This window comes from Felis catus, chromosome B4 (assembly GCF_018350175.1).
Source record: "Felis catus isolate Fca126 chromosome B4, F.catus_Fca126_mat1.0, whole genome shotgun sequence".
NCBI classification, from domain to species: Eukaryota; Metazoa; Chordata; class Mammalia; order Carnivora; family Felidae; genus Felis; species Felis catus.
The window spans coordinates 133,246,862-133,271,267 of NC_058374.1; the positions used below are offsets into that span (position 1 = coordinate 133,246,862).

The 24,406-nt window shown below is 50.0% G+C and overlaps 1 protein-coding gene across 8 annotated transcripts in view; it reads left to right on the forward strand.

Moving 5' to 3' along the window:
• GRAP2 (GRB2 related adaptor protein 2) overlaps positions 1-23,806 on the forward strand; it is a 67,691-nt gene extending 43,885 nt beyond the window's left edge. For 4 of the 8 annotated variants that reach the window (XM_045062404.1, XM_045062405.1, XM_023257504.2 and 1 more), the window contains 7 exons: positions 3,863-3,954; positions 10,813-10,904; positions 13,539-13,658; positions 17,062-17,230; positions 19,529-19,714; positions 20,917-21,039; positions 21,583-23,806. In XM_045062404.1, the coding sequence (XP_044918339.1) occupies positions 3,877-3,954; positions 10,813-10,904; positions 13,539-13,658; positions 17,062-17,230; positions 19,529-19,714; positions 20,917-21,039; positions 21,583-21,843 (1,029 nt within the window). In that variant the 5' untranslated portion in view covers positions 3,863-3,876 and the 3' untranslated portion in view covers positions 21,844-23,806. Of the gene's footprint in view, positions 1-3,862; positions 3,955-8,937; positions 10,123-10,812; positions 10,905-12,017; positions 12,130-13,538; positions 13,659-17,061; positions 17,231-19,528; positions 19,715-20,916; positions 21,040-21,582 lie in introns of those variants that run through there. The other 4 variants (XM_045062407.1, XM_011284232.4, XM_045062409.1 and 1 more) reach the window with 4 other exon arrangements.
• The last annotated feature ends 600 nt before the right edge of the window (positions 23,807-24,406 follow it).

A 24,406-nucleotide genomic window follows, 5' to 3' on the forward strand; every position in this document is an offset into this window, starting at 1 on the left:
TGTAAACTCATCACTATTCTATCGCTTCATTTCATACACAAGATGCAAATTAATAAAAATCACAATATTTATAAGGAGCAATGTTTCTCTCTTAAAAAAAAAAAAGAACACATTAGCTTAACTGAATTACAAGTGCAAGTCATATCATATTTAAATTAGAGCTCTCCCCCAACAAAATAGGAAGTGGTGTTGCCAGTTCAGTATAGGACCCAGTTCCTTCTTTCTTCGGGTCCTGAGCCTGAATCTTCCAGCAGCTTTGCGGTGTTATGCAATTGCTCTTTTCAAGAGATGCATAAAACGGAAGCCGCGGCTATTCATAGCCAACTTAGGAGGAGCTGAAATCTTTCAAGAAGTTTCTTGCCTGGTACCATCTCGACAGTAACTACGTGTTTCTGAACACATCCAATTAATCTGGATTTCACAGGGCGGCTCTTTTAAAGAGCCGTCTCGTGGCTTTTGTTTTCATCCTCTGTGGTGACTCTATCTTAGAAGTGGACATACATTCCTGGTATCTAAGCCTGAATGTTTTTCGGGTGTTTTGGTGGTAAAAGAAGCCTAAATGGAAATGCAAGGGCAGAGAAAATCATGCGTGGGGAAGTCCTGTGCCGCCAAATGGCGTAGATCTGTGTCGCGGGGCTGCTAATGGATATTGTGCGCAATCCATAAAGGGGCAAAGTGAGAGAGACACAGAGGGAGGGTGAGAGGCAGAGCCAGCATTAAGGGCAGGAGCCCTGCATGGTTCTGAGGCAGGATTCCTGGGCAAACGGCGTCGTCAACGGGCTTGCGGTGGGTGGGGGAAGCTGATGGAGGTGGCTTGACTGCCTCCGGAAACTGTCACCTCAAGTTCACATTCTCCAGCAGGTAGCTTTGCAGCCATTTCTGAAGCTCAGCGCTGGAAGGAAACGCACATTTAATCTGTCTGTGAGGTTCTTTAAAGAGATGTCTCTCTCTTCATCTCCCCCTGAGGTCAGGAGCACGGTCACTGCACACAGTAGCTAGAAGGCTCCATTGCGTTCTTGAATTCCTGAGGTGGCCAGCATCAATCGATGCATCATGGAAGGTACTGACTATAAAACAAATGGACAAACACTGAGCAAGATATGGTAGTTCAGTGTTCTTCTTCCCTGGTGGTAATTCAAAAGTTTTCGAAGTTAATACTAATGGGTACAGACAAATGGGATATAAATTTCCATGCATTTTTATGACCAAACAGAAGCCCAAGCCCTGGGGGGGGGGGGGGCCTGCTATTAGGGAAGCAGGGAGCAGTAAATGCAAGGGGAGAAATTGCAAAACGCCGTGATTTCAGCGAGACTAGAACACTCCCCCACTCCCCCCTGAACGTCTCCCTCCTACCAAAGAGCATCTGAACAGATTTCATTTCACAAATGGAAATGGGACACAAACAAATTTTTTCAAAGTGATCTCATTAAGAGTGGGCCTGGTTTCACTGGGTTTTCAGAGCCAGGATTAATATTATAAGCGGGGGAATTCTGTTATGGGCCCCGGGGGGAAGGCAGAGAGAGAGCTGGTGCTTCAGGAACAACGCTGCCTCACCTCCTCACGGAAGTTACGCCCGGCCAGCCTGGTCCAAGCGCCCAGGCCGGATCCGAGTTCCATGTAACATAGGAAAGATCTTCCCAAGCTCAAGGTCATATCTAGAGCATGCCTTGGATATTTTTTGCATCCCTAATTTATGTGACTTTCTAATATGTTTAGCATTTGCCCTCCCCTTGTCTCCATCCTGCTTATTAAGGTAAATTTGCATAGAAATGGGATCTTGGATTTCAGGACCATTCACCTGACACTTGATCTCCTGAGGTGACCAGTATCTGTGTCAATACCATGAGGGTGACCCACAGACACCACATCTCCCTGCAAACTCAAAGCAAGGCCTTAATTAGGGGAGGCTTTTCATGTTAAAGCCACGGGGTGAAGCAAATCAGCAAAAGCATTTAGCACTCACTAAGGAGGGCAGAATACTCCTTCCTGTTGAGTGGGCCATCCTAGGTCACAATTTTAATTTGCCTTAGATGGACAGATCCTGAAGAAAGGATACAAAAAGTATATATCTTTGTTGGGGGGGGGATAAATTTTGGCACACAGTTAACTATGACATTTTGCTTGGGCTCCTGAAATATTTTTTTGCCCAATAGCTATCTTTCAGATGGGTAATCGTCATCTCTACAAATTACCTTTGGAAGACCAAACAAATGTGGAAAGTCAGAGAAACGGGTCACCTGGCTGCCATCGCTGTGGCAGTGGCTTTAATCCCCTGATCTCTGCGTGCCGCACCCTCCCCACCAGGCAGCCACCTTCCTTAGTCACCTAAATCTTGTCACTTGGGTGGAAATTCCCACAGAGAGGGTGATTGTGGTCCTGGTTTACTGGTCACTGAAAGTCATTAGGTGTGAGTTCACTGACGTAAAGGGGTTCAGACTTTGGCACATTCTGACAAACGTAAATGCCAAACAACAGCTTCCAAGACTGTCCCAACAGCGAACTGTCTTAGCACAGAAACAAAGGACTTGCAGGTCTTGGAGAATAGGCATCAAATTCCAAAGAGGAAAGTTCATAAAAGATGGGAGAAATCAGAAGAAAACTCTTCTGTCTTTTCTGTTTTTGAGCTCTTTTTGGCCAGGCTCCCTTGCTGAGGATAAATTCATTCAAATATAATTATTTTAAAGACAGAAAGACTACCTAGTTTTATCTCGTGCAACATTTTGCGTCTATTGTTTAATTTTTTTTTAAATTTTTTTTCATGGTTATTTATTTTTGACAGAGAGAGAGTGCGAACGGGGGAGAGGCAGAGAGAGAGGGAGACGCAGAATCAGAAGTAGGCTCCAGGCTCCGAGCTGTCGGCACGGAGCCCGATGTGGGGCTCAAACTCATGAGCTGTGAGATCACAACCTGAGACGAAGTCGGACGCTTAATCGACTGAGCCACCCAGGCACCCCGCGTCTATTGTTGAATTTAATCTCACATCCTTATTAGTTGAATATTATGATCTCCACTTTACAGATAAGGAAACTGAGACTCCAAGAGGTTTAGTTATTACGCAAGAACATACAGCTATTCGCCAACAAAACCAGGACTCTGCTCTATGACATCCCCCCTGTCTCCTAAAACAACAACAACTGTATTTCATTTGTAGGGTAACTTTCTTATTTTACACAGGCCCTGCGTATTACTGGGGGTGGGGGCATTTTAACTCAATTCAGAGGTATTATAATGCTATCTTTCAAAATGTGCTTGGCTTACACTATAATAATGCAATAAGGAATCTGACTAATCGAGTCCCCTGACTCTAAAGCCAGAATGTTTTCCACTCTCAAGCCATGTGGAAGGATGCTAAGTTCCCCACTGGCCGATGCCGCCTAATTCTCTTAAATGATTCAGATGTAAAAGAGAAAATGGCATCTGTCTAATTAACACCGCCCGGTTAGATATAGCTGCCAAGGGACAGCCTCAGGACGATGTTTACAGAACAGTCTTTCCAGCCCCTCGGGCCCCAAGTTAGAGATGATAGTGAATCTTCAATCCTTATCAACCAGAAGCAGAGATGCCCCAGAGATGGTGACAGGCCGGGCAGGCCAAAGGGAGGCGAAAGGGGAAAGGCGCTGCTGGCCTTCATTTCCCGCTCCTGGAGCTTGGGGATTCAGGGAACGACGGGAAGCAGATCCCACAGGCTCCCTCCCGCAGCAAGTCCACAAAAACAAAAGCCCTCCCTGCGAACCTGGGTCTTCCTCTCAGGCCCGGAGACCTTCGGCCAAGCGCCTACCACCTGCTAAGACTGCTAGGTGCCCACTGCTCTGAGCCCTTCCCTGGACAGAAAGGCACAATAAACACATTACCTCTCTTCCAGCTTCACATCACAACATGGAAGCCATTGCCAAGTTTGACTTCACCGCCTCCGGCGAGGATGAGCTGAGCTTTCACACCGGAGATGTACTGAAGGTAGGTGACGTGGGGCCCCGGGGAGCCGCGGGGGGGTTTGGGTTACTCTGGTCTGGTCACTGTGTTCATCGAACAACCCATGGCTTTGTTTCTTTTCTTTTTTAAGTTTATTTATTTATTTTGAGGGAGAGAGAGAGAGAGAGAGAACGAGTGGATGAGGGGCAGAGAGAAAAGGAGAGAGAGAGAGAATCCCAAGCAGGCTCCGCACTGACAGTGCAGAGCCGGATGTGGGGCTCAAACTCACAAAATGTGAGATCGTGACCTGAGCCGAAATCAAGAGTCAGATGCTTAACCCACTGAGCCATCCAGGTGCTCCCCCCATGCCTTTGTTTCTTCAGAACTGCATGTGGTTTCTTTCAAAAGAGAGAAATTCACCTCAATCAAAAGGGTTCCTTCTGAGCTCCCGGGTGCCAGTTACCAGGGTACACGATGGAAATAAGTCACCATCCTTGTCCTGTGATACTTGTGGTCTGGAGAGGGAAAGAAATCCATCCAAAGGGCTCTTACAGATGTTCTCGTCTAAGTGCTCAGGGAGCACAGGTGAGGGAACAAGGGATCCCACTCGAGAGATGGGGTGGCAGGAAGCTGCAGCAACACCTGTGGCCGGGGAATGCAGGGAACGTGGCTGGACGTTTACCGGAAGCTCAGGTGTAAGCAAGCCCATGTGGCTTCAGTGAGCACTGTGAGGTTCAGTGTCGCCAAAACTCAACCGAGGGTGCAGGCTGGAGACAGCCGGGAAAAAATGACTGGAACAGACGTGGGCCAATGGAGGCCATGCACACCCCGGCTGCTCGGGGACGCCTTAAAACCTGCCTAACACCCACACTTGAGTTGTTGTGGCTACGTGCAGAGACAAAGTGGCCTTGGACTTCCACATTCCATGCATCACACTTGCGGGCTTCACATCTTAACCCCGATTTTGAGCAAAAGCAGAAGCCCTTCTGCAGGCCATTTGGGGAGTCTGTGACGCTAATGCCCACCCCCCCACCGGCCTGGCCACAGAGCACCCTCAGAAATCCTGATTCCTACTCCTCAGCAGCCGATATGGGCCTTCTCAGCCTGCACAGCAACACTGAGGCCACCAGTGTCTCACCCCTAAGAAATATATTTGCCGTAGTGAGAGCCTTGTCAGTACGTGACGGGGTGACTCAGAAAGTCACTTGGTTTGGGACTTGAACACCCCCAGTATTTGTCCTTCTAACCGTTCTCAACTTGCAAGCTCTAGTAATATAGTTGTGAAGGGTGTGCCTTCAATGCTGGAGCTTCTCAAGGTCAAAACGTCACCTGGGCCGCCCACCCAGGAAGAGGCGACCTTCACTTCTGTGGGATCTTACCAAGGTCACAGAGGCATCTGCCACACGGTGAGCAGTCCCTCCCTTCTCTCTGGGATATTGTGACCATGTGATTATCAACCACTATACAGGGCCCTCGCTCAAAAGAGGCCAACGGGCCAACTCCCACCCCTCATCTCCCATTGCGAACAGAACCCAATATCTTGCTCAAGAGTTTCCTATTCCTCAGAAAAGCAGAAAGAAAAAAATGTTCTTCAACTCTGCTTCTCCGTCCACCTCCTGATTTCTTTCTTCTCCTTGGCTCCCAACCCCAGGAAGAGTTCCCTGTGCTGGTGCCTCTACTTCCTCACCTCCCACTGAGTCTGCTGGAACTTTCTGGAAACTGCCTCTTACCCTCAACACTCCCTTCAAGTCCACCCGTGATCTCCTTAATGTATCATAGCATGACACTACTATAGCGCCTGTAGAAGGTGACACCGTTAGCTGTCCCTCTTCTGCATCTGACTGGACCTCTGCCTTGCTCCTCAACATTACTCTGTCCTGAATATTCTTCTTGAGATCTCTCAAGCAATCCCCCGTCTCACGAGAGAGGAGTCCGATGAAGTAAAAGGGAGCGGGAGTTTAGAGCCAGAGAAGCTGGGAGTTTGAATCCCAGCTGACTAGCTGTATGGCCCTGGATCAGTCCCCTGCCCCTCTGAGCTTCATTGTCCTTCATCTGCAAGCGGGGACCGTAACTATTTTGCAGGGTTTGGGGAAGGATTAGAGTTAATGGCCCCGCCTCAAAGTGGATGTTTCGTGAATGGTTGCCGTATTCCAGTATTCCCCATTTCTACCACCGTTCAGACCATCGCCACAGCCCCTTGACTGACTTCATCACCTCCTGTCTCTTACTCCTTCAATCATTCTACGTACTAGTCTTCAGAGGATCTTTCTGGGAAAAAAATCAGGTCAGATCACCTCCTTGCTCAAAAACATTCAGCGGTTCCCCATTACCAGTTGATAGAAAGTTAAGCCACCCGGCCCCAACCCGCTCCCCAACCTCCCCAAGCTCTCGTCCGTGAACACGCACACATACATACACGCACGCGCACATACACACACCCTTGTGTATGTAATGCCCAGGTCACGTTGCAATATATACACCGAGTTTCTCGCACTCTCCCCGTACTCCAAATGCCTTTCTCCTCCACAGCCATATTTGACTACCTCTGCCTCGGAGCCCTCACTAATCCTCCACACCCCCTATGGCCCCAGCAAAATGAGTCACTCCCTCTTTAGCTCTTCCACGGCATGGCAACACACGTCATTCAAGGTGCTGCTGATCTCCCCTCCCGAGACGGTTATTTATGAGCAGCCAAACCCCTGTGCTCTTACTCACACTACACCCACCTCCCATCACTGCCCTTACCCTGTGGGACCCTGACCGCCCGTGCATGAGTTGGCTATTCCACTCGCCAAAGCTCTGTGAGGGCAGGGGCCAGGTCTGCCTCAGTGTCCAAAACAGCAGAAAGGTGACCCTCCCTAATATTTGACGAATGAATGAGTGGTGGTTCCCTCCATCTAGGAGCTCCCTGAGAGCAGAGCCAAGCCGGTTCATCTTTGTGTCTTCCCAGCAGCGCCCCCACGCAAGTCACAGCCCCAAATAGGTGCTCAGCGCAAATTGCGTGAATTGTTAAATTGCATTTCTGCACGCTCGTGTAGAATTCCATCAGAAGGGCAAACCTGTCCTTTTCAAATCCTGTCCCTTGCAGCTGTGCTGATGGAAAGAAAAGTGGAGAGGGGCTTGTTGGCCGAACCCCACAGCATGTCTCTATCATGGCGGTCAGTAGCCCTGCCCGTGGGTCTCTATGTATGACTGCAACATCTGCCCCTCCGCTCCAGAGATGGGTAAAAAGCCCCAAGATCTTGCAATTGCTTTCCAAAGCAGCTCTTGACCGCCCCAGCAATTTACTCCTGGGATGCTCTTTCATCCTAGACTTTTCGTGCTAAAAGACTAAACAGACTTTTTCACTAAAAGGTACCAACAACGTCTGACGAGCTCACCACCAGCTAACCCCCTCTAGACTGTGAGTTCCCCGGGACACAGGCCTCAGCTTCTTCACCTCTGTATTCCCAGCACCTAAGCGCAAACAGCAGGTGCTCACTAGATGCCGATCAAAGGACGATGAACAAGATGGTGGACGGGGAACTCTGGCCGAATGGCTCGATCCAGCTTCTCCTGTGACGGAAACATTAGGAGTCAGATAATTTTATGTTCATGCCTCAACCCCTTGGACCGGCAGCTCTGTGCGGCCCCAGACTTAACGTTTTCCCTCTTAAATCTGCCGCTGTTTAAAAAAAAAAAAAAAAAAAAAAAAAACGACCCAGTCCATTTCCACCTGCTTCTGTACTGTGTCTAACTCAACCCGGTTTCTTCCTACTAAAACAGTGACCTGAAAGCATGAAGAGTTAATCCTATGTAATTAACTGCAATACTTCAGATTTCTGCTATGCCTCTAAGAGCTATAATTCCATCCAATTTTAAAATTCTCCCAACTGTACATTTTGTCCTCTTCCCACGTCTAACTTATTCTCAGGCCATGTAACCCAGAAAATTATTCTCGTAGGCAACATTATACGAATTAACATACAGTAAAGTGAAGTGTAAAACCTCATGTGTTCAGGCTGAACCCCTTGCTCGAGTTTTCATGATGGGGACAAGAGATAGGGGGAACCGAACAGACAGAGAGATGAGAAGAACAGGAAGTATGGGGCCCTGGGCCAACAACGGCAGAAGGAAACCACCTCCCCCCAAACACTCCTCTTTGCAGAAAATGAGATTCTTTTAAAACCTTGCCTTCTATACGCCATAAAAAGCCTGTAAATTCACCTCTCTGGGAACACGATCTTAGGCAGACGGAGCACCAGGTGGTGGGGAGAAATGGCCGCCATCGTGGGATAATCTTTCAGTTGCTACAGGAGGTAGATGGGTGTGAGCCACAATGACTAAAATTACAGCTGGTTTCAGGTCAGAGAACTAAGTACATAGTTGGTTCTTACCGTGATGAGCCAATTTCCACATGGCCTCTTTTACCTTATCCCCGCTCACCTTCGTATTTGACATGTGCTACCCAGCCCAAACATCGCACTCCCATGTGATGGGAGAAAGGAACTCTAAAGCCATACGTTGAGGGGTGAAGGCAGGGAGTGAAGTGTCCTTGTGTTCTCTGTGTGAATCCCGGGCACCGGTGCCGGGTTTCCAAGTGCTTTTTTTGACCTAGATTTTTCTGCTCCCCCCACTCCGCCCCCTCTCGGCATACACACACCCACGAGTCCTTAGTGATACCAGCAGTCATATTTGATGATGGAAACTATAAAGTTTTCTGTCCTCAGCAATTCTAGAACTCAAATATGAGACACACTCTTGTTTCTTCAGAACAGGTGATTAAATTCAAAACATACACATATAATGCTTTCAAGAACTTATAAACCCTACTATGTCCTTCGGAGCTGGAGGTCTCCCTCCCAAGAATACCACATTTTGCAGAATTGTGTTTTAAAAAATTTTTAATGTTTATTTACTTTTGAGAAAGAAAGAGACAGAGGGAGGGAGGGGCAGAGAGAGAGGGAGACACAGAATCTGAAGCAGGCTCCAGGCTCTGAGCTGTCAGCAGAGTCTGCTGCAGGGCTCGAACCCACGAACCAGGAGATCACGACCTGAGCCGAGGTCAGACGCTTAACCCACTGAGCCACCCAGGCGCCCCTTTCAGTATGCACTTTCTGAAGGACTTCGAGGTACCAGAGCTCATCTGATCCTCACATCAGCTCGGGAGATGCTAGCTGGTTGTCACTGTCCCCATTTATCAGATGGCTAATTGACCTGCGGAAAGTCACACAGCGAGTGACAGGGCCAAGCTGGAAACCAAGCCTTCTCAATTCCAAACGCGGAGGGCCGGCCCCTTTCTTCCACCCCGGGGGTGATATTCGAAATATCAGTTACTTCGCTGTCTTCATCTCTGCTCCTCTCTGGGACGGAGACCTGCTTCTCCTCATGTATTAGCAAAGCCATCACCCCCCACTCGGTCTCCCAAGGGCGAAATCCGGAGCCCTCCCAGAGTCCACTTCTCCCTCGGTTCCAAGAACGGTCGCGAAATCCCGCACGCTTCGCTTCCAGGTTCCTCTAAAATACCTCTTCGCCCCTCGCTGGGATGGCTGCACTCCCTTCCCAGACTTTCCCCTGCCCAATCCGTCTTCACTTTCTGATGCAGGGCTCTGTTGTGTCCCTGTGTTATGGCCCTGCTCAGAATCCTTTAGTGGTTCCCCATAAATTTCAAGATGGAAGCCCAGACTTTCCAACATGGGCTACAAGGGCCTGTACCTCTGGTATCCCCCCGGCCCCTGGGGCCACAATCTAACCTCCCGCGGGACGGAAGCCTTTCATTCCCAGAATGCACCTCACTTCCTCTCATCCCAGAAGTTCCTGCGCCGTCTGACTTTGCCTGGGTAACTCCTTCCGTTGCCTGGGCAACCCCAGGGCCTCTCCTCCAGGCAGTCTTTCCTGCCCACCTTCTGCTTTCTCCTTTAGTGTAGCATGTCTATCTGTTACGGAGTCTTCAGCTACAAGAAACAGGAACTTAAATGCGGCTTAAACAATAATGCAAATGTATTACTTCTCATACAAAGTCCCGAAGCAGGAGGGCTCCAGCGTGGCTAATTCAGTGGCTCGGTGACACCATTAAGCTTCTTTTCATTTTTTTGCTCTGCCGTCTTCATTATTGTTCAAGTCCATGCCGCCCGCTTTAGAAACATTCTCAGTGGGGGATGGGGGCAAATATTTGTCTTTTAATAGCGAAACTACTATTTTCTGAAATAACCAGAAGCCACATAGAGCCAAGTGGTGAGTCATATGAGTAATCAAGGGAAGTGATAGCATTTGGGGTCACAGTCAAAGAAGGACCATACAGTAATGAGACCGAACTTCCGGTTTTGCTTGTGATCTGGCTCTAAAAGCAAGTTTAGAAAAGGCATCCCAAACATCTTGAGTTACGTCCAAATTGTTTGTGAAGCACATGGAGTGTGAACACAGAGAGTTACTGTTTTCAAAGCTGGCCCCACTGGATGTTTAAGTTTTAATTTGCTTGTGGAAAAAAAAAAAGGAACAAATTAAATTTTTAAAAGGTTCCTGGTTACCTAGCAGAGAAGAAAAAAACCATGGAGTGGCCGCTCTTGCCTTCCCAACACCTGCTCACATGAGGAGCTTCAGGTGCTGAGATCTGGGACACATGAGTTTCCAACGTACAAAGAGAAAGGATTGCAGAGAGGCCCCTGAATGCTGAGTCTGGGAGGTCACACCATGGTGGCGTCCCAGGTGTGGATGGCACTAGGGGACAGAAATTAGCTCGGGGTCAAGGAAGCCAAACTCTAGAGACAAACCTGTTGCTCTCCCACTGGAGCACCTGTGTTGTCTCTCTGGCTTATTTCCCTCTAAATCCAAAAGGGTGTTCTTTGCCCCGCAGCCCCCTTCTTCTGCCTCTTGGCGTCCTCCCTACAATCTTTGTCCTTCCTTCCTTCCTTCTCTTCCATGTAGATCTTAAGTAACCAAGAGGAGTGGTTCAAGGCGGAGCTTGGGAGCCAAGAAGGATATGTGCCCAAGAATTTTATAGACATCCAGTTTCCTGAGTAAGTATTTCCAGCCTGCTGACACGGGCCTACCCACTCACACTCCCCTTACTTTTTCAGCAGTCACTAAAATTATCCATCCATACCCAAGACACTGTCAAAACCGGTTGCCTCTGGAGAGGGAATCACAAAGCTGAAGGCCAGGGTGGGAGGGAGATTTGCATTTCACTGCATTCCCTTTTGAATTTTATACCATGTGCATGTATCGCCTATTTTAGGTTTATAAGCTAAACTCATCTATAACCGCAATCACAGGGTTTCCACAAATTCCACCGGGGGCGCTGTTGGCCACCCGTGTCAGAAGCTGCCTCTTCAGAGCGAGTCTTTTCTCCCAACCTCTTCCACCCTCACTAGGGACCCCACACAGCTCCCTGCCTTCCCTAAACCGTGCTCAAACCAGTGAGAACAATCAGAGTGGGGGGAAGAGGAAATTCCCTTCCTAAGGAGGAAACAGAAAAATTGAGATTGGGTCTCGTTTGTCTCAAGAATTGACCACAAAAGTTAGATAGAAATCTAATCTGGCCCGCGAGTCACAGTCTAGCCCAAAGAGCAGAGGTCTGTTAGAAACCCCAAGCGGTGTGGGCGACCCTGTGAACCAGGACTGACCACTGAACCGACAGAATGACCACTGACCTCAGCGCTTGACGTTGCCCTGTAATCTCTTCAATGACCCCCTCACACCTTCTCGCTCCTCAAGCCTCCAGCCCCTCCCCCACGGCACTGTTGACTCAGGGCCTTCCTTCCAGGGTCACTGGGACGATCAAGCCACCGGAAAAGCCCCTCTTGCCCATCCCCCCACCTGACTCACTGCATCCACCCACCTCCTGCAACTTACTGGGACACTGCCTTTCCTGCAGCCGGTTGGGAAGAATCGTCTGTGCCTCTGGCAGAAACTCTCCCCTCTCTCTCTGTCTCACATCAATTCTCTCTTCCTCTCTGCTGGGTCACTCCCATCCACAAAGATGCTGCAGTGTCTCCCGTCTAACAAAAACAAAACAAAACAAAGCATTCTTGATCCCAAGTCCCCTTCCAGCTACCACCCCCCTTCTTCAAAAGAATTGTGTGCACTCTTATCTCTAACTTCTCTCCTCCTACTGAAACCTTTTTATCAAGGTCACAGTGAACAACTGGGTCCGCTGTCTCAGCATGGTAGAACATAAGTTCCGTGGCAGCAAGGGTTCTTGTCCACCTTGCTCACCGCTGTATCCCGAGTGCCCAGAAGCAGGTCAGCGCATAGTAGATATTTGATAAAAACTGTTGAATGAACAAGTGAATAGCTTTGGAATGATGCGTAATAACGTAACCCTGCCCACTCGCTTAACTTATAGCGTGTGGACGTTTTTTGCAAGTCTTGAAGTCACGTGTCAAACTCCCATCAGAGGATAAGTGTGTACTTTCTAAACGATCTCCTAACTGCTGGCTGCCTCTTCCAAAATATTTCCATTGAGGTATGGCTGCTGAGGAGCGTGGCCCATTCCTCTGCCCGGCCCCATTACATTTCCTGCACAAGGCAAAAGCTGTGGCGGGCAGTCCCTTGTTCAGCCCTGCAGCAAAGCACGACAGGTATCCCGGCAGGATCTCTAGGCAGGTGACCACCAGAAACCCTCTGCTTCCAGCCCCTCGGAGCCCAAAGAAACTTCGCCTGCAGCACCAGGTCTGGAATAAGGTGCTCCTGTCTGGAGTCTAGGTTCCTGAATTCCAGAGAGCGTAGAGAATTGCTCACAAAGGAATCCAAAGAGTGTGGGACATTCACCTTAGGGGGACGCACATACTAGCCTTCCAGGGGCAACAATGGAGCAGCCGCCTTGAGGAAATGGGGCCAGTCCCTCTTAGGGCCTCTGAGTGATCGCAAACACTCATTTCGCTCTTGTGTGGTTGAGAGGTTTCTGGCCACCTGCCCTGAGGCTGCAGCTACTGTTTGCCTTGCCTCTATGGCAGCTCTTGGCCTTCACACGCGCTCTGCCACCTGCCGCAACACTTAGAGGCTGCCTGCCACCCTGACTGTTCCCCTGAAAGTGTAGTTTCTCCCCTGTTTCTTCTTTTCCACCATAAAGATTATTTTCCTGGATTTGGGGGAGGGCCCCGGAGCTGGCTGTGTAGACGCTGCTCTCTGGTCGCTGCTAGCCTTGCTCCATGCCACCCGGATCATGAGGGCCCTTGGGTTCTCAGGGGGGCCCAGTGAGCTCTCAGCCTGGGGGAGAGCCCACGGCTCCCCAGCTCTGGTCCCCCAGCGCCTGAAGGGGCTCCTGTCTTGCTGGCACATCATCTGTCCCTGCAGCGCTCTTTCCTAGTGACATCCCTCACATAGCTGCCAGCAGGCGGCCGCTTCCCGCAGCGAGTCACTCCCACACTGTCCCATTTTGGTGCAGTGGCACATTTCCATGATTCAGGTTTTCCAAGCGAGAGAGAGGGAGGGAACAAAGGGGGTGCGTCAGGGGAACACTCACTTGCCTCGCCTGCAAACCGCCTAGAGCATGTGTTTGGTTTTAGAGGCCCCGGCCCCCCCTTCGGCCTCTTTCTGCTCTCTACTGACCAGAGTCCCCGGCCTCTGTCCCTTTGGCTCATCTCTTCTCCCCTTCCCCTCCATCGCTCTGGCAACTCACCAAGATCCTCTGGTTTTATCTCATCTAATAGATGGTTTCACGAAGGCCTCTCCCGACACCAGGCAGAGAACTTACTGATGGGCAAGGAGGTTGGTTTCTTCATCATCCGGGCCAGCCAGAGCTCCCCAGGGGACTTCTCCATCTCTGTCAGGTACTGGCCACCCCCAACCCAGACTGCTAAGGCCGTGAGGTGACCTCTTGAATGTGACCTATTTATGGCTCAGGAGCATGGTGGCCAAGGGGCCCGGGCATCTTATTAACTGGGATGCCGTCCATTTCCTTCCCATGACACATGTATATAACTCTTCAGTACGCTGGTTTGTGGCCAAATTATGTAGATGTTCATCTGCTTCCCCTTCCAGCCCAAGTGCTTCTGGAAGGACAAGATTTTATTCTATTTCGTCTTTGTGCCTTTAACAGTGCCTTGCACCCAGTAGGTGTTCAATGAGTATTTGTGCAAGGAAGCGGGGCAGGAGAAGGAAGGGAGAATTCCCAGCTGTCCACATCTGTCTTGAGGTTTCAATCTGAGCCTTTTCTTTAACTACTGATATACGTCGGAAGAAGGCTCCGAGGACAATTAAAATCCCAAGTCGCTGCTGTAGGGGACAGAGGTAGTTGTACGTGGTGACACAAAAAGAAGGGCTACGTCAACACACTGTCACGCAGCAAGCTGACAGCAGCAGACGGGAGCCGAGGAGGGCCGGGGTGAGGGACGGTAGCAGCAAAATCTCACTCGTGTGCATGCCCGGGAGGAAGTGAGTCAGTCCAGGCATAAACATGACACAGCCCCACACTCAGAGAAACCCCAAGTCTGAGCACACTGCGTGTGGTCAGCCCGTCTGGAATCGCGAGTCCCATATCAGGCGTGGTGGCCACATGTGAAAGTGCATAAATTAACACTGATTTCCATGCAGGAGGAGACGCGTGCGGTGGGACCGCCTGTCAAGTTCATTGACAGGAAATGTTGGTTCAGATTGTTCAATACGCTTTGAAAGGCATACGGCTCTAGTGCTTTAAGCGCATAAATCCAATCTCAGGTAATGAACTGAGGCCGCTTTACTCTTTAGAAAGAATGGATATTTTAAGGAATAGGTAGGAAGGACTTACAAATAATGGGTCAACCATTCATATGCACGTATGCCTCTAAAGTGCTCAAAAATAGCTTGGTCTCATTAGCTTTGCCCTTGCAATCTTACTTAAACTCTTAATTTTCCTTAACTAAAACTTTTTTTTTTTTTTTCACAGCTTAGGCAGTAGTAAATTTTAGCTCAGGCCTACACTGATGTATCACAGATTCTAAATTTGTCAGGTTTTAATGCAATTTTGCTCTATTGATAAATCCTACAACCAAATCTCTTTCTTAAGGGCCCCGATTACAGGCTGGACCCCGGAAATGGTTACATTGAAGGGCATCTCTTGGTGCCTTTGGTTTGCATGAAGTGGACTGTGGCTTTTCAGCTAGAAATCATGGTTTATATTTCCTCCACTAAGGTGAATTCTCCAACACGGTCAGCCTTGACTTCTGCCAGTGCAGCTCCTTGTGAATATCGCCATAATCATGATTATATCTCTTGCAGAAATGTAGCATAATATATTCCAAAGCAAATCATTTTCATTTATTCATACATCTGCTTTCTGTCATGCAAAGATAATTAAGAGCTAATTGTAGTCCTATCACTTAGCATTTGTTAAGGGTCTGAAACACTAGGTTTTAGAGTCTGGAGCCCTGAGTAACATCCTTTTCTCGGCCCCTCTCTGAACTTGACACATTGGTGCAGCCACTCTCTCTCCATGGGCGCACATGACCAGCTGCAGGCCTGACATCCAGCCCTCTCAGCTCATGAGAGAGCAAGGGTTAATGTTTCTCTCTCTGTTTCTTTGACTAAGAGGTGGTAGATGAATAATTATATCACAAGAATATTTCCTCCTCCACGCACAGATGTGAGGAGTAATGACTTAATGAATTAAGCCATGTGGTGTTAGAGTGAAGAAAGCATCTGTTAGAGGCCACCTCCAAGGGGAAGGCCATGCAGTGATTGCAAAGTCAGTTCTACCCCAGAGCAGTCCAGCAGAGGTCACTGCGCAGGCTCACCTGGCTCTGAGCAGAGCCCAGCACATAAGAGGAGACTGAAGATCAGTCAAAATTCCTGTCCCCTCTGAACATGGACCACTGATTCCATCCTTAAGAAACCTGCACTAACCTTCCGAGGTATCTTTACTCTCCAACTCTCTTTAAATTCGTGACCTTTCTGTTGGATCAGGCAATTCGTATCATTAGTTTATTTTTAGACATAAATGTATGTCTGTTTGACAAATAAACTTGACATCCAAAAGAGAAGGACTTGGTGATGGAGAAACACTGAGAAATTGAGCTGTTACTAATTGAGCTATTAGTAAAGGCCAAGGTCCCCCTTTCCAGATGAATAAAATCCAATTTCTCCAATCCTGGTACAAATATTTCCAGCTGGTGCTGAAAGGTGCCGATCTAAAAGAAGTTAGCATGTGCACACGGTGTGACAGGCCCAATTCGCTAGACTGGAATCAGAGAGCGAGGTTCTTGCCTCAGCTCTGCCACTCACTCACGGTGGCCTTGGCCAAGCCCCCGCCATCTCTCTGAACCAGCGTCCTCCTTCATCTGTAACGTGGAGACAGGGCTAACCAATCTCAGAGGTCCTTTACAATGAAAACACCACATCGCTATATAACTTTTCTCCCCTAAAAGTTCAAAATCTTCTGTAACCTTACTTATGTAAAACGTAAACCAAGACCAAGAGATCGCCTTTATATAGAGAACCGATTGTGACAAATTTCTCAAGGTGGTCTCTTACTGTCCAGAGCTAGTTTATGGGCTTAAAGGAGCTGGTTCAAAGTATTTCTGATAATGGAAAGGTCACAGGGGTGAAAAGCCCTCCCCTCTGAGTCTTGTCAGAGTTCTTAGCATAGTACAGAACTCAGGGATTGCCACATTTCAAACAAACATTGTAAAGAGTCCTTAACCTTGTAGTCATTAAAGCACTCAGAACATTTTTTTCTTTCCTTTTTTTTTTTAAAGAACTTTTTTTTTAATATTTATTTTTGAGAGAGAGAGAGAGAGAGAGTGTGCGAGCTGGGGAAGGGCAGAGAGAGAGAGGGGCAGAGGATCTGAAGCAGGCTCCAGGCTCTGCACTGACAGCAGAGAGCCCGATGCAGGACTCGAACCCACAAACCGTGAGATCATGACCTGAGCCGAAGTCAGACACTTAACCAACTGAGCCACCCAGGCACCCTGGAAACATTTTTTTTCTTATGAAAGGTCGGCTCCAGTGTCAGAAAATAGATTATCTTCTGCTGATGTAAAAATCCTTTCTAATGCAGCCTGTGTCCTGAGCGGTCCCTCCCACAAATCTCCCCTTAGAATTTAACTGAGCCAGCCCCACCTGCCACTGGATGGGCAGGCACTTGCGGTTCCATTTCCTGCCCAAACAGAACTCTAGCATCCCTGGAAGCAGTCAGTCCTGGGGGGTGAGGACATTGTCGTGATGTAATATACAATGTGGATTCTCCTTGATCTGTAGGCATGAGGATGATGTTCAGCACTTCAAGGTCATGAGAGACACCAAGGGTAATTACTTCCTGTGGACAGAGAAGTTTCCATCTCTAAATAAGCTGGTGGACTACTACAGGACGACCTCCATCTCCAAACAGAAGCAGATCTTTCTGAGGGATAGAACCCGAGAGGATCAGGTACACCTCAGGCCCCGATCAGCCCAAGTCTGGAGATTTTAGGCAACATGAGACCTATGTGACCCGTCAAGGCAATGCATTTGATGGGCATGTCCTCTGAGTATTCTGGAAGACAGAATCTCAGATCTGGAGGTCAGATCTCAGTTAAACCCTGTCTTAACACTTCCTAGCCATGTGACTTAGGAAAGTTGTCCAATCCTGAGTTTACTGATCCGTAAAACCAGAAGGTGGTGATACCTAGCCCACAGGATGGTTGTGAAGGTTGGAGAAGATAATGTATCCCCTCCCCTTACGTCATTCCTAACAATGCTACAAACAACACTCAGCAAACATCAGCTCTTACCTGTAGATACTTTATTTTGTTATTACAAATACTACTACATCATAGCTTTCAGCCTAGCGTAGGAGTTGCCCAGAGATGAAGGCCAGGGGCCACACACAGGGGTGTTGGAGAGCAGCCTGGAGTCTAGGACGAAGGCAGTGGGGAGAGCTTTGTCACAGGAAGGAGGGTGGGGGTGTTGGAGGAAAAAAACTGACCTGGAATTCTTGCTCTTAGAACATTATGAAATATAAATATTTTAATAAATTATTTTCTTAAGTTTATTTATTTTGAGAGAGAAAGAGAGAGAGCAGGGAAGGGGCAGAGAGAGAGAGGGAGAGAGAGAATCCCAAGCAGGCTCAGTGCTGTCACCGTATGATCACAAACTGTGTGATCATGACTTGAGCTGAGGTCAAGAGTCAGACGCTTAACCAACTGAGCCACCCAGGTGCCTCTAGAGTATCATTTTAATAGAAAATGCATCAGACAAACCTAGCTTTAAATCCTGACTTCATCACTAACTGTCCTTGTTGCCTAGCCAAGTTAAAAAACCTTTGTGAGGGTCAGATTTCTCATCTGTAGAGTGGAGAGAAAAGAATACCTCCCTCCCTGGACTGTTGTAAGGATTAAATAAGACAGTATAGTGATAGCACTTGCCATAGGGTCTGGACAATAGTAAACACCAAGGAAAAGTTAAGGTGCCTCCTGTAGGTAAATTCACCGCCCCTCCCTCCCCCCGCGCGCACACACACACATTATAAAATATCTTTCAAAGGAAATGACATGGTTATAAGAAAGAGGTGTGTATTATACGAAGAAGCCTTCTCTGGAATAGTTGAAATCCCAGAAAACAAGTTATCTGAAAAGGCATTGAGACTTTCAAAGCAACACATGCCCTGGGGAAGTAGAGAAAACCATTTCAGGTGATTGGTTAATTGTCAGCTTGAGAAGTGACAGTTCTAGGAAAAAAGGGTGTTCCCAGCAAGTGCCCATAAAAGTTCAGAAAGAAAACAAAGGTTAACTAAAGACCTTGTGAGTTATTTTAATCAAGAAACAGACAGAGGTATTAATTTACTAGGATGTGCATGCAGAGTTAAAAGAGTTAGCATAAAAGTGCATTAAACTAGATTAAACGAGTTCATATTCGCAAAGCACTTAGAGGGGCGCCTGGGTGGCTCAGTCCGTTGAGCAGCCAACTCTTCATTTCAGCTCAGGTCACGATCCCAGCGTCATGGTCCTGCTTGGGATTCTTTCTCTCCTCCCTCTCTGCCCCTCCCTCTGCTCAAGGGCACACACTCTCTCTCTCTTCAAACAAATAAACTTTTTTCTTAATTAACAAAATAAATAAATAAACAAATAAAGCACTTAGAATAGCGCCTGGCATATGTGAAGCCCAGGGCCCTGTGTAATTGTTAAATAAAAATAACCAGAAAGGACCTCTGAGTCACAAGGTTATGGCCGCATTAAGCAAAAAGCCTTGCTCCTTCCCAGCATGCCCAGCGGCAGGCCTGGTTTCCATGGTGCTGCAAGAGGGTTGCTGTGTGGGTCTCTATCACCAGGCTATAAATGACAGCTAAAAATCACGCAAAGTCAATAGCAGAGCTTATCGGGAGGGCAGGCTGTCCCGTGGTGTGGCAACACGAGATAAGGAGGGGTGGCATTGTGTCAGTGAAACAGAATATTTAGCCTGATTACACAGAGGAAAACAAGCCCACTAGGAAGGGACTGACTGGGTAGCACGTGGAAAGTGAACCAAAGGCCCGAAATCCCCAACCTGGGAGAATCTGAGAACGTAGAGGCCACTTCTGAAACTGCGAGGGCCCGAACTGTCACCGGTTGTGTTTAGGCTGCCCGCCCCCCTCCAGCTGTTTCTTGGAGCTGTCTCTCCAGCAAAGTCTGGAAACAGCTGCCAGAACGGTGGGGTGGGGCCGGGAGATTCGGGAGGAGGATGGAACCACATCACCTTCGTGCTCTCCCAGGGTCACCGGGGCAACAGCCTGGACCGGAGGCCCCAGGGAGGCCCACACCTCAGCGGGCCCGGGGGAGAAGAAATCCGGCCGTCGATGAACCGGAAGCTGTCGGATCATCCAGCGCCCCCTCCCTCGCAGTACCCCCCGGCACCGCCACAGCAGCAGCGCTATCTACAGCACCCCCACTTTCATCAGGTACCTCCAAACAATGACGTGGGCACAGCGAGGTAGGGAAGGGGAGGCTCAGGCCACTTAGTGTGGGAAAATTCCCTACAGTGTCACGTACAACCGTCCGTGCTTGGGGGTCTGTCGTGGTCCTGGGACTGTGGGCGGGGGAGGGCCATCTGAGGCCCCCCGCCTCATCTGAGCCCGGGAGGGCTGACAAAGTTCATAAAGACCCGGGACCTCCCAAATGGCAGAAATATGATAACGTGATATAGGAACTGCTCTTGGCAAAGAAGTCTCTGTGAATTCGTTGGCTCCCCGCCTGAACACACATACACACACACACGCACACACATTCCTACCCTGAGGATTCAGCGAACCGTTGCTCCGTTTTCCTGTCAGCCCCTTAACCCATCTGGCTGTGGAGATCCACAAGAAAAGCAGTTTAACACCCACAATAGAGCCTTGCTTATTTATTTATTTATCCCCTGCCTTGTTCCAGATGGGATTTGGGGCCGCTTACCGAGACGGACAATACAGCCAGATAACATCGTTCCTAAATTCCTCAGTAGGGCATACTAAGCCCTTTGTGAGCTGTTTTCCCCAGCCTCTCTCCTGCAGACTCTCCCCAAACCTCCCCACCCCCCACCCTCCCCACTCCTGGAGCAAACACACATTCCAGCAACACTGCACTATCTTTAGTTACCGGAATGATCGATTGTGTTTTCTCTCATACCTTGGGGGCTTTTTATATGATGTTTCCTTGGCCTAAAATGCCCTCTCCTGGCTGATCCTTCTCCTCCTCTAAGCTGGAGGCCAAGGATCACCTCCTCTAGGAAGCCTTCCTTGATTACCCTGGCAGACTCAGACATTCTTTTTACACTTAAATGTGGATGCTTTCCCCTCTAAACTGACCCTCCATGAAGACAAGGACCTTTTCTTTCCAGTTACAAATCCCCGGTGATTAGGACAGTACTACACACGGGGCAGGTGCCTGATAAATATTCTTTGATTGAATGAATGAAATCTGGCATGGTCTTCACAGCCGAAGGTCCCTTTGCTATCCTTCCACCTCACCCCACCAGCCGGGGCTTATTGTCAGCAGCAGCAAGTATTCTTGGAACACTGGCTGTGTCCATGGCATCTGAGCAAGGCGCGGGGTTTGGGGGGGGGGTTGCGGGCTGAGAGGGATGTGGTGCGGTGACAGGGTCCTCCGTTACATGTGTTTCTAGGAACGCCGGGGAACCAGCCTTGACATAAACGACGGGCACTGTGGCGTGGGCATGGCCAGCGAAATGAACGCCGCCCTCATGCACCGGAGACACACAGACCCAGTTCAGCTCCAAGTGGCCGGGGTACGTGAACCTTCCCTCTCTGGGCTCAGTGAAGGCGGCAAGAGGGGCACTTAGGGAAATGGTCGGTCCTCCAGGAGAGACACGCTGCTGGGAGCTCAGAACGGAGGTGGTGGGAACCCAGCAAGTGAGGGCGGAGAGGTGTCCCCGGGGCAGAGCCGATCCCGGTCTGTCGTCGTCTGGCCGCAGGGCCTTGCCCTGTCCTGGCTCCGGCTCTAGCAGAGGGAGATCTGTCGCCTTTTTTGTTGCGATCCATCTGCCTCGGTCGCGCTAGCACCGTGGGCTGTCAGCTTGGGCACGCTGCCATCCTCTCTGTCCCCTGAAGACAATAAAAAGACCACGTACCGATGCAGGGAGAGTAGTTGTCCAGGATTCTCTTGGGGCCTCGGAGAATAACATCTCCGCGGGTGAAAGTCCTGAGTCTCGGAGTTCTGATATCGTGCAGCGAGGTGTGCTTGCAGCTCCGGCGGGGCTTGGGGCGTCTCTGGAGAGCCACAAGCCAGCCTCCAGGGCAGACAGCTCACGGAGGACTCTGTCTGGCCGCAGAGCCTCCTCCGTGTGACCGTGGCTCCCAAGGCCAGCCCAGCCGCCCTGGCTCGGCAGGACCCCTCTGTGTTTCCCCGACAGCGAGTGCGGTGGGCCCGGGCGCTGTACGACTTCGAGGCCCTTGAGGACGACGAGCTGGGCTTCCGCTGCGGAGAGGTGGTGGAGGTGCTGGACAGCTCCAACCCGTCCTGGTGGACCGGCCGCCTGCACAACAAGCTCGGCCTCTTCCCCGCCAACTACGTGGCCCCCATGATGCGATGAGCCCCTTCCGGTGGGGCCCGAGGCTTTCGTCTGAAGCTGCCTGCAAGAGAGGGGGCAGGGGAGAACAGCTGGAACTACGTGTACATCCGTGTATATGCGTGTGCACACACACGCGCCTATGTGTACGTGCATTCGATAATAGTAATTTATTGGCGATGCGGTCGGTTCATTAGTTGATATGAAAGGAAGTCAGGTGGAGAATTCTATTCGTACTTGTTTTTCTGCTCTCCCCTCAGCGGGTGTGTGGAAGGCAGGGGGAAAGTTGGGGTGGGGGCGGGCAGAGACATGAAACCGAAGTTCTTCCTGTCCTTAAGATGGCACCGCTTCCTCCTGGTCTTGGGACTTTCACTGAGACTGGCCGAGCAGAGATCCACATCCCGGCGTTGGACGCAGAACAACAGGGTGGAGCCGGACTCGGTGGGGCCACGTTTTGGCTTTCCCTCCGAGCCCCGCTCCCCTTGAGGTTTTGCAGGGCAACGTCCCTCCTGTGCGACCAGGGTGGGCACTGCTGGGCAGAGACCAGAGGAGCAGCCACACGGGACTGGAGCAGCGGGTGCCTGGAGGCCTGGGTGAGGCTGGCCTCCTGCCCCGTGCTCAGCGGAGACCTTCGCCTCCCTCGCCGGAGTGCTCCTCAGCCCTGAGAAACAGAGACCGTGAGGAGCTCAGCACTGGCAAATGGCGGGTTTTTCACAAATCCCCAGTGGCTTGCTTGGGTGTCACCTCTGTTTCCCCGGATACCAAGAAAGCAGCATCTGACATTCTGTAAAGTGCTCGGAGAAGCCCTGGCTGAGAATGCGGGACTTTAAAGCCATTGTTTTACGACTCCCAGGGTGTCTCTTTGGGTCTCTATTGGTTTTCCATTGTCCTGAGGATGCTTTGCCCAGTGGCAGAGAGGGAAGCCCACTCCACAAGAGCATTGACTAGCAATTGTTGATCGGTTGACTGATTGACTGAACTTGACCCTGGGAGGGAGCCGGCTTTGACGGGAGCTTCCTGTTGGATCTGGCCGTAGAGTCATTGCTGGCATCCTCTCTCCAGCCTCGACCCAAGAGCTGCACCTGGGGAGAGGGACCCCATTGCCCCTGTCTCTCCTGCCACCTCAGAATTATGTTTCCTTGGGCTCAGCTGGGGGTGTGGAGCACAGGCTGGCCTGGCTGGGGAGAAGGGACCCTGGAGAAGGAAACAGTGTTTTGGTGGAGCCTGGGAGCAAACACGTCTGCGCCGAGAGACCTGAGAAGAGGGTGTGTGTGTGTGATGAGGCCTAAGTGACAGGCTGGGTGCACGTGTTGGTGAGGGAGAATGATGGGGGGTGAGGTGTGCCTGCTCCTTTGTCTTCTTCCCCAGCTCTTCTTGCTCTAAGGAGTGATGGGGGCAGCCGTTATCGAGGGTGAAAAGAGAAGAAGAAAGAGTGTCTGGCTCAGAAGCAACTGTCGGGGTAACATAGGCTGCGTCCCTTTGAATGCTACGATTCTGTGATCCCTCTGTTGTCTTTAGAGAAAAAGGGGGAAAGAAGGCACTCCACGGCGAGTCTTGGGAGGGAAGAGAAAATAGCCTGAGAGAGGCAGGGGGAGTCAGGTGACGGTAAGGAACATCTGGCTCGCAGCCTTTAGAAATCAAAGAACAGAAAGGAAAAGGTAGCAGAGATGTTTCAAAAGATCAAGGAGCAGCGTGAGACACAAAGGGAGGGAAAAGGAGCAAGATGGTAAGTGGGACAGGCGAGGAAGACGTTGGAGTAGAGTCAGCAGGCCGGCCGGCGGCTGACAACCAGGGGAAGGAGGGATCCAGCAGGTGGGGAAGGAGGAGTTACAGCAGAGCCGTGAACGCCACGGAAGGCAGGGACCAAGACACCACAGGAACGAAGAGGAACGAACAGGGAGAAAGAAAAGCAAGGCAGAGGAGACCTAAAAGCTATTTTGGTGCTAGGTAATGTGAACATGTTACAGTAAATAAAAGCCAAAAGTGATGTTTGATTTTACAGTATTTACAAACCATATGCTTTAAACAGCCCACAAACCTCATCCATTTGTCTGATTATGTGGGAGGACCAGCCCCAGTGAAGAGAGAGGGAGCTGATTTGGTTCTGGCCTGGATTTTGTGCCTTGAAACACGTCTCGAGAAAGCAGTGATACGCCCAGGGCCCTTGTTTGGCCAGGCTGTGTCCCGTGTCTGTGTCACACTCCCCTCCAGGGGCAGGGGTCACTGGCCTGCAGAGGTTGACCGCACAGTGCGGGCAGAGCTTCCAGAACCCCTGGAACTGGATGTTCTGCTCCACCCCAGCCAGAGTCTTTAATTGAGGTGCTAAAACAGCCTTGCCCCTGCACATCACGTGGCTCAATGCAGAAGGAAGCAAGAATCATCCTAACCACCCACAGGGAGCTAAGGCCCTTAGGGACCAGGCTAAGAGGACAAGGACCAAACTATCCATATTGGGGGGGTTGGGAAGCAATGTCCCTGGGCCTCTGGTGCTGCCTGGAGGAACACATGAGGAGCTGCTCTCTACCTGACAGCATTTCCAGTCCACTCGGCCCTCCTTCCAGCCACAACACAATCAGGGAAACAACAC